The following is a 10,040-nucleotide window of genomic DNA, read 5'->3' on the forward strand; positions in this document are numbered from 1 at the left end:
TTACTGAGGTAGTTTTCGCGACCCCCTGGTAGGTCGCAAAGCCTCTATAGGGGGAAAGACTGAGTACATACAGAATATAGCTATCAACAGAATGATTTGTAGGTTGTTGCATTTAAACATAGCGACAGAAAATATAGTTTTAAACTTAAAAAAAAAGCACTTGTTAACTACTTCATACGCATAAATTTTAGAAATAGGAACACTAATGAAATATATCGCTTCCAAATTTATTTATTCAAGGCGAACAGACAGCTATAACAATATATAATTATACAGTTAAATAATAATTTAACAGCCACTAAAGTTTGCACAAATGTTTAATGCAAGTGAAGGTAACACATAAAATTGAACAATACCATTGAAAACTACAGCAACATTGTCAATAACAAAGCGCAGATGTCAACAAAGCAAATCTTAAAACTATATCGGATACTGAGTTAGTAGCCGTTTCGGTTTGAAAGATGAGATATGACTGATAATGAAAGTACAGAGTAGGAAAGTATGTAGTAAGTAAAGTTCGTCCTCAAAAACAACGACGAATTAGATATACCGTGGGTGTCACTATCTATTCTGTGAATTCCGTGTTGCTGATGTCTATAGACGAAGGTTACCACTTTGCAACAGGTGGGCTGTTAGTTTCTTTGTAAATATAAGCCTAACTTAAATTATAAATATATATAGTAAATAAATAAATATAAAAGAGCAATTATTTGTTTCATTGTTATTTTTAGGGCGCTTTAACCTAATATCTAACCAAATTATAAAGTTTGGCGCATACGTACTATTTGGAATCAAGGTGGGCTTGGGATTACCAGAGGGAGACTTTGTACAAAAGTTGTTTGCTTGAGCACCTCTGCCCCATTCGTATTTCTACTGTGAAGCAGTTGTGTTTGCATGGCTGCGTTTCAATTTGAAGGGTGATGGATGAAAATGGAATGGCAGTCCCGCCTGCGCTAACAGTGTACGCTGGCGGGACACCAGTAAAGGGTGATCGATGAGAATGAAAACAGGCCAGCTAGCCCATCATGATGAATTCATCAGGAATTAACATGTCTCATGTGGATTAAATTACGGGTAAAAGCTATTTGTATTTAATAGCCTTTAATTACTGATACAAAATCAAATTAATAATACATTCATAGCTGTTAACAAATATATAAATTCAATAACATTTTTTAATTAATGTCATAAATACAATCAATAATCTTGATAATACACATTAAAATTATAGTTGGTGGCTGTCTGTACATGGAAGATTTATAAGAAAAATTACATAGAGGGGAAGAGGCTTTGTAAACGACATAGAAGCCAAAACAATTATTTTTAGAATTTTTGTTTGTTTGTCTGTACGTTTGTGCAGGATAATCGTAAAAATGGCTTAACCGATTTGAATGCGGTTTTCACTAATGTGTTGTGGTTTACTCCATTTAACATTTAGTGTTTGTTTTATTTCAATCGGTTCATAAATAAAAAAGTAATATCAATCTAAAGAATCTCATAATAAAAGCTATAAAATAATCGATCAGTTGAATTGGCTGAAAATTTATGAAGATAGGTTATATATCGTGTTTTAACAAATAGGATATTTTATATACCAATTCACGTGGGCAGCGCTGTAGGAAACAATTAGTTTTTATTATTTTAGAAAAAATAATTCACAATTCAAATTTAAAAAATCAACCTCATCAATATATTTTTTAATTATTGAAACACTGAATATAAACGCGTTTTATTTTGATTTAAAAAAATATAGTCAGCCAGACGTCAAAGAAACTGACTATTTTCTAACCCCTTTTTCAAAACTCAATGCTCTATCTAGCTATATAATTTAAACTGCGTACGTGTAGAAAGAATCATAATGGAAAATAATGGTAACATTGAAAGCAGTCAAATGAAATTGTCAAATGAGTGACATTGACAGTTAATTTTGTATTATTGACATTACCTTTTCTGTGAAGAGATTCTCAATTCGACTTTGAATTTTTAAATCCTGTACAAAAGAAAATATTCAAAGAAAACGTTATTGTACAAATACTACAAAAATTTATCATTAACAAAATGTCTATTCATAGAATAATCCCCGTGTCTAGCTTAGCTCTCCAGTGCTGCCGTTCAAATTCAATTTTAAAAAGAAATTTAGAAATCAACAAATTCAGGTATGTTGACTATTATTTCATTATTATACCTACGCAAATATAGGAAGTAAACAAGTAGTTCTGTAGCCAAATAATTGGGTGTACATGCCTACTCTTGAAAAATCAGAAGTACAGTATGAAATCTTTTTTTTTTACTACATGTAGTGGGTAGTAATTTAAAGTAAGGACCAAAATTTTAATCATCATAATTATGAGATATATATAGTAGTTAAATCTCTGTTGTCACTACGATAGAAACCGTTTATAAAAAACAAGAGATTTATACTTTATCATCATACCTATTCCAAGAAGAAAACCATACTTAACTATTAAAACTGAATAAAAATAAATTCGGTGTTGCGTTATTGCTCTTATATCGTTAATTAATGTGTCATACTTCAAACAATACAGGTTTACAGTATCAGATCGATTAAAGCACACAAAGACACTGAAAACTGAGAAGGAAAAGTTCCGTACATATGTCGTCCAAAGATATATTAACTATGTAAATAACTATACAAAGGTTTTAGAGAATAGATTCCCAACAGCGGTGAGAATGTATAGAGTCTTCAGTGTGGGAATCAAAGACTTTCTCAAGGACTTAAAGACATATATATCATTACGCATAAAAATTAATAAAGATCAAGGATTTTCAAATATGAGTCGACAAGAAATAGAATTGTACCAAAAAATGCCATCTGACATGTGGAGAATAGCACCCGTGCTCATATTATCCGCTATTCCATTTGGAAATTATATTATATTTCCATTAGCGTAAGTATTACATGAAGTATCTTACTACTACTTTTTTTTTTATTAGCACAACACATAACCACATCATCCTGTGAGAACACTACATGTTGTACTTATTCAGCATTTATAAGTAAGGGACCTATTACATACATTGTATTTTATATTGTTCCGTCATACAAACTTACTTAAATGTACTATTGTCATTATTTTTTCCAGTTTCTTGAAACCAAAGACACTTCTGTGCTCTCACTTCTGGTCAATACAGCAAAGGCTAGAATTCTCTATGCAAGATCTCACTGAACGACTTAAAAATAATAAGCCAGTCTTCCGAGCACTTCAAGCAAAATTAGACTCTATTCCAAATAGTGAAATGCAAAAAAAATGGAGGCGTATTTTAGCACTACTCGGTTCTGGAGTACATCCTACACCTCAAGAGGTACTAGAATGTAAAGAGCTATTTATAAAGGAACCCTATCAACTGGATAGTTTATCCTTTGCACATGCTGTAAGTATATTTTTTATATGCCATTTAGAAAACCCTGCATAATGAAAAGTTGTTCTATTCAATCTACCTCAAGATGCAACCAGCTGTTGCTTCTAGAGCTAGAAGGTCTACAAAATCAATTAAATTTTTCAATTAATTTACTCTTCACATTTCCCACTGGTACCCCATCCACATAAACCAGTTTTTTGTAAGACACAAATTTTATTATCATCCATTTAAAAAAAATACCTTAATGTATGAATACAAATGCATATTTATACACATTGGCTTATTACATTTATACAGTCAATGATTGATTGATTGATAACATGATTTGATTATATTATATTATAATTTTTCATTGATATTTTTCATGAACATTACCCTTCATTTTTTGACAGTAAGATAAACACTGACAATTTTTATCTTATCTATTTCAGGGACACTTATTAAAAGTGCATGGCCAAAAAAGGAGTTTCTTTATGAGGAATAAATTAAAGTATCGAGCTTTTTTACTCTTAGAAATGGACAAAGCTATTGTTCGAGAAGGCGGCGTCGACAAATTAAACATGGAGACCCTACGGTATGCTTGTCACATACGAGGTCTAAATGGTAGACATTTAACAAATAGGGACATGAGAGAATGGCTAAAAAAGTGGCTATTGATCTCACAAAATGTCGATAAAGAATCTTATTCGCTACTTTTACACAGTCCAATATTCCTTGCGTATAACCATCCTCAAAACTGGGTTCTTATCTATTAGATATAAAAAATAACGCCAAATTTTCTGTTGTACATTTCATTGCAAACAACTTATATTGAGTATTGCACAGTAGCAGCTTTTTACAAAAAACTTTTCTAATATGCTAAAGTTTATAATTTCTATAAATTATTATTCTTTGATATTTTTAGCATGTCATATCTATTTCAATTTGTTTTTATATATATTCTAAAAAAATTTAATAATGTAAGTCATTCCACGATGACATGATGTGTACAAACACATGGTAAAAGATCAACTTACTTTGTGACTAGATGGCTTTGTGTGATATTTCCTAGTCTAGACTATTACACAGTCCAAAAAAGTAGATTTTTTACCACTATTTTCTATAAGTTGCAATACATTATTCGCAAAAGAAAAATGATATTGGATTATTGACGATATTGTATCTTGTATTTACTATTTGACAAATTAATTTTTCTCACGACAATCAAGTAACGATTAAATATAGCTATCAGTCATGGATGATGTTGTAAAATATGATCTGATGTGATCATTGAATTAAAGACAGAAGATATGATTTTATCTTGTATAAAACTATTTTATTTGAAACAAAAATTATATTTATTGTTGTAAATGAATATCTGTTTAGCATATATTAAATATGTAACATGATATTGTAAAATTTTATATTGTCTAGCAATACTCTATGACTGATGGCTCTCAGTCTACCATGACTAATTATATAATGTAATAGGTGCCTAACGATATGTGATCCATAATTAGCAAAAAATACTTAAATACTATGTCACTATCTATAAAAAATAATATACAGCCATTATCTAGAAGCTGCATAAACGATGTAAGTTTGCCAAATTATATAAAAGCAAATGACAATTGTACAAGTATATAATGCCACTTATATGTACTATTTCATTATTTATTTTGCATAGTTTTCCCAGTGGATAACATTTGCAAAACATTATAACCCAGTTGGTATTGAAACCAGAGAATAATTCCTATAGAATATCTCTCACTGATACAGAGCGGTGGTACCATCTATATCTTCACGCCAGGTTCCTTGCGAAGTTGGCAGAGAATGGTGATATTATAGTACTTTACAATAGTATTTTATCTAACTAAACCACCTGTAGTGTTAGCTTCAACCTACCTAGTCTTCACTTACTTCGCAAAGAATTTGAGTATTAATAAACAAACATAGGTATATTATTTGATATATTTATTCTTGTTTTATATGTGAATAAAAAATATGAATGTATAATAACATGTTTCTAAGTTTGGACTGTTAATATGTGATTAAGTATTAATAATGGTAACATCACTTATTAGTTTTAAATGAGATTAAATATTCGCGTTTAGTTATTTTTGTGTGACAAAAAATTTTTACACAATTTTTACAATTATAATTAGGGAAAGAGATTATTTTCCCTGTAAAATAGGTTAGAAGGATTGACTCGTTATTTATGTGATAACACGTATATGAAACTCTTGCAGTACTATTTTGTAAATGCAAAATTTTATTAAATATTTTATTTCTATAATGGATGTAGTTTCCTTTATCTAAGTAATAATGATTCTTTTTATTATTTATTTTCCTTATATACTCTACGAATCATTGGGCCAGCTTATACCTAATAGTTATTAATTGGAAGGATAGATACTTTTAGTAATGGGGTCTAACTGCCCCATTGCTAGCAATATAATGCAATGGGGGAATGGTAGATAGCAGCATTATAATGGAATGGTAACTCCACCTACGCTAACGGTATAGCGTATATCAGCGGGGCACCAGTGAGTGATAATAGGTGAAAATGATAAGACAGGTCAGTTAGCGCATAGTGACAAATTCGTCAATAATCATAATGGTTTCCAGGGGAAAGCGCGAGGAGATCGACCTGATAGGGTTTATTGCTAGAATTAGGGATGCTAGTCTCCATTACAAATAAACCCTTCTCGCCCACCTCTTACGTATTAGCATCGTCCAATATAAGGCAATTTTGCTTGTAAATATAGCTATTCATTCGAAAAAGCGACTCGTCGCTAGAAATAATCTTTTGGAAAAATCTGGGTCCTCTACCAAAATCCCTTACATTAACGAAACCTTCAATTTTCATAAATACAGCTCTAACAATTGAGATATTGATATATATATATATATATATATATATATATATATATATATATATATATATATATATATATATATATATATATATATATATATATGACATTAATATAATATATTTCATATTCATAATTATTGTAATAAATTGAAATATCATATATATGTATCTATATATATATTATACTTATTGATCAGAAGTCTTAAGCTTAAAAAATACGAACACGTCAAACGTCATATGTCATCCATCCTCTCTGCCTTAGAATTTTGCATATGATATTTCAATTTATTACAATAATTATGAATATGAAATATATTATAATGTTTTATACTTTCCTTCCTTTAATCTCTGTTCAGTCTAAAAAGCCTTATAGTACAAGACAGCAAGCCGTATGGCGACTGGAATGTGAACTGGGCGTCATCAATGATCTAGAATGTCCTGTGGATGGAGGATGGACTCCTTGGAGCCCTTGGTCACCTTGCCATGGAGCCTGCGATGATATCGGTCATCACCGAAGAATCAGACAGTGCATTAACCCTTCCCCGTCTCTAGATGGATTGCCTTGTAGCGGCTCTGATGAACAAATCAAACGCTGTTACCTTACAAATTGCACTGCCGATGATTACCGTAAGCTCGCAGAAAGAGATTCTGCAAGATTGGAGGCGTTACATCAGCTTGAAACTGTACCTGCTCTTATGGAACGTTGTCTGCAAATGGAATGCCCTTTTGAAGCTATTGAAGCTGCATTGGCAACTGATAACACATGGCAATTAAATCCTGAATCTCTTTGGAATGCACTGCAATGCGTCAAACATAATATGGGTTGTCCAGTGGTAGGCGAATGGGGATCATGGGGTACATGGTCAGCTTGTGATTCTCGTTGCGGCAAAGGCCTTCGTTGGAGACTCAGACGATGTGACACTCCGCCACCTTCAGCACAATATTTAGTTTGTACAGGAAGCCCACTACAAGTCGATAATTGCGAAGGCGATCAGTGTGCAATTGATGGTACATTTCATGACATTGCTGGAACTTGGACGGAGTGGGGACATTGGTCTGCGTGTTCAGAAAAATGTGGTATTGGGGTACGGCGTCGTAGAAGGTCATGCAATGAAAAGTACACGCCACGTGATTTAGAAACTTGGGGCACACATTGTCAAGGTCAGCACGATCAATTAGAGATTTGTAAAAACAAACATTGCATACTAGATGGAGGATGGTCTGTTTGGGGCTCTTGGAGTCCTTGCTCTCAAAGTTGTGGTGCGGGAAAACGATCCAGAATCAGATCATGTACACGACCCATACCAGCTAATGGTGGAACCAATTGCGTTGGTCCTAGAATAGAAGTCGGATCGTGTCACTTGGCTCCCTGTGAAGTGCGGTCACATACTGTAACTATTTTAAATGGAGAATCGTTTCTACATTACAACTTTGAAAACAAACGATCAACATTATTTCATTTTTACATTCGATTCATGCCACTGTCACCCCATGGTACTTTAGTGCGTCGAGGTACAATACATAATCCTCTTGTGCGCCTCAGCTTACAGAAATGGCATATTTGCTTAGATGCTAATGGAGCTTCTAAATCCTGTAGTTTACCCCGAATTTGTTCAACTGCAATTATAGAACCAGCAGTGTGGCATACAGCTCTCATCACAGTTACAAGTGAAGCTGCCACTCTCAGACTAGATGATGAACCCATAGTGATTAGAAGCACATTTCCTTGCAATCCAGAGTTACCTTATGACATAATGAATATTATAGTGGGAGAAAAATTTCATGGAGAAATTCAGGAAGTTATATTAAACTTCATTCCATTAAAACTGCTAATTGTACCAGGCCATAATGTAAAGAAGTCTGATTTTAATCCAATTTCCACATCTAATATAGCTTATGAAAAAGCTAATGCAGAAGAAGCATATTTGATACTAAACAATGATCAATATGTGCGGCTACCATGTTTCCTCGATCAAACTGAATGGCATTTAGGTCTTACAATAAAATCTAAGAGAGATGTTGGAACAATTTTATTTTTACATGATGAATCTAGTAATAATTGGCTATATATTATATTACAAAATAATAGGTTAAAAATGAAGTTATCGGTAGGAGACTACCAAACAGAAAGTGGAAGTTCAGCTGAATATCCACCTGACCAGTGGCTAGATATATCTGTTTCCAAAAAGAGAGACGCAAGTACAATTGAGACTGTTATAAATGCGGATGAGCGTCTCCATGTGACACATATAAATATAACCTTACACAAGAGACGAGGAAATCGTAAATATTTTCAAATTTTATTCAAGAAAGAAAATTCTAATAAACGAATTGATACAAGTGACAGCAATGAGCCCATGTCACTTTTCATATGCAACGCTGAATTTTATGTAGGTGGTGTTCCCAAAGAAATAAGGAAAAATATACCGGAGGACTTTGTATCTTATAATGGTGTATTAGCGTCATTAAAAATCAACTGTGTACTACAAGATCTTCATAGTTTTAGTGTAGAAAGATATAAAGATGAAATGATACAAGTATCATCTAGGACTGCCAGTATATCTGGCTCCTATCACGAAACCGCTTGGAGTACCTCCAATCGATTAAACCTGTCATGTCTTCATACACAATTTGCAAGCTCGCTACATCCACGGCCTAACTGGTTATTCTTAGATACTGCACTACATGACGTTCTCAGAAACAACAAAGTGCGATCGATTGATGATGGAAGAGTACTAAGATTAGTAGCATCTGCGGATAATGATCTCAGAGGATTTTACACATGTCGAGCATACTTCAACAAAAGAACTCAAAATATTGTCACATATGGTGTACTTGAGAAAATTCAGTATAAACTGATGGGCCCTGACACTACCACGATCATTGCATTTATTACTACTTTAGCTCTTGTCATTGGCACACTTTCCTGGCTGATTATCGAGGGTATTAATGATCTCCACAATGGATATGGCTTTTTTAGAGATGCTCATTTTTCACCAGAAGAAGAGGCCGATGCCGTTTGCAAGTATCTCGTTGATAACATAGATCTGTGTAGCTCTAAAAGTGGCGTTAAGGATGCCAAAGCTAGGGCGAGACGTAGAGTACAGCGTTTGGCGAGTCATTCGAGTTTTACCGCGCAAGAACCACGGGGCTTGATGCAAATCGAGAAAAATAATTCTAAAAATAAAGTATTAAGTACAAGCGAGCCCGATGATTTACCAGACCTTCCAGAAGTAAAAAGTGTGGCTGAGCCATCCCATGAGATATATAGGTACGAGCCATGCTATATAAGCTCACCACGCCACGGTTCAAATATCACATCACCGAGGACTAGAGTGACGTCATCGTCTTCATTCGATGGCATGACGCCCAGACTTTTGTGTTCCCGGCTTCTCTTGGCTAAAAGGATGTATTCATCGAAAGAAAGCTTACACTCTAGAAACAGTAAGCGTGCAGATGGCGGCACAAGTGCAGTATCCCGCAAGACCCGTTCTAAATTATTCACTATAAAATCCTCGAGATGTATGAATATATCACCCGTTCAAAAAATATTGCAGAAATTCCAGGAACTTAAGAAAGATGATCCCTAACATCTGATTATTTTAACTAATATTCCTAAGTAGTATTGAAATTATCAGATTCCTTTAAAGAATATGACGTATTGGTGAAGCTGAATATTTTGCTTAAAGGAATAAAGGTCGAAAATAAGATAAAATGTTGGGTCTCCAATAGTATGGAATAGAACACCTAGCTCAGTAATAGAATACGTACTCCATATAATAGCTAAAACATATTCATTTAA

At 33.4% G+C, this 10,040-nt stretch overlaps 2 protein-coding genes across 2 annotated transcripts; both read left to right on the forward strand.

Moving 5' to 3' along the window:
* Positions 1–1,919: 1,919 nt before the first annotated feature.
* On the forward strand, positions 1,920–5,656 carry LOC113520370 (LETM1 domain-containing protein 1). Its single transcript, XM_026905696.3, has 4 exons — positions 1,920–2,156; positions 2,547–2,909; positions 3,105–3,393; positions 3,813–5,656. Exons 1-4 carry the CDS (start codon positions 2,059–2,061, stop codon positions 4,134–4,136), a joined length of 1,074 nt encoding a protein of 357 aa, XP_026761497.1. The 5' UTR covers positions 1,920–2,058; the 3' UTR covers positions 4,137–5,656.
* An 881-nt stretch (positions 5,657–6,537) lies between these two features.
* Positions 6,538–9,828, forward strand: LOC113516991 (uncharacterized; the record flags this gene model as incomplete). Its single annotated transcript, XM_026901507.2, has 1 exon — positions 6,538–9,828. A coding segment is annotated over one exon (3,291 nt), but the record flags the coding sequence as incomplete, so codon positions are not given.
* Positions 9,829–10,040: the final 212 nt, after the last annotated feature.

Source organism: Galleria mellonella, unplaced genomic scaffold (genome assembly GCF_026898425.1).
Source record: "Galleria mellonella isolate WM207_F2 unplaced genomic scaffold, CSIRO_AGI_GalMel_v1 utg28, whole genome shotgun sequence".
NCBI lineage: Eukaryota > Metazoa > Arthropoda > Insecta > Lepidoptera > Pyralidae > Galleria > Galleria mellonella.

What these genes read in the sequence shown, in the direction of transcription:
- LOC113520370 (XM_026905696.3), top strand. Translation starts at nt 2,059, where the DNA reads ATGTCTATTCATAGAATAATCCCCGTGTCTAGCTTAGCTCTCCAGTGC. An exon ending in TATATTATATTTCCATTAGC is followed by an intron (nt 2,910 to 3,104) that starts GTAAGTATTACA and finishes TATTTTTTCCAG; the next exon opens with TTTCTTGAAACCAAAGACAC. An exon ending in GTTTATCCTTTGCACATGCT is followed by an intron (nt 3,394 to 3,812) that starts GTAAGTATATTT and finishes TATCTATTTCAG; the next exon opens with GGACACTTATTAAAAGTGCA.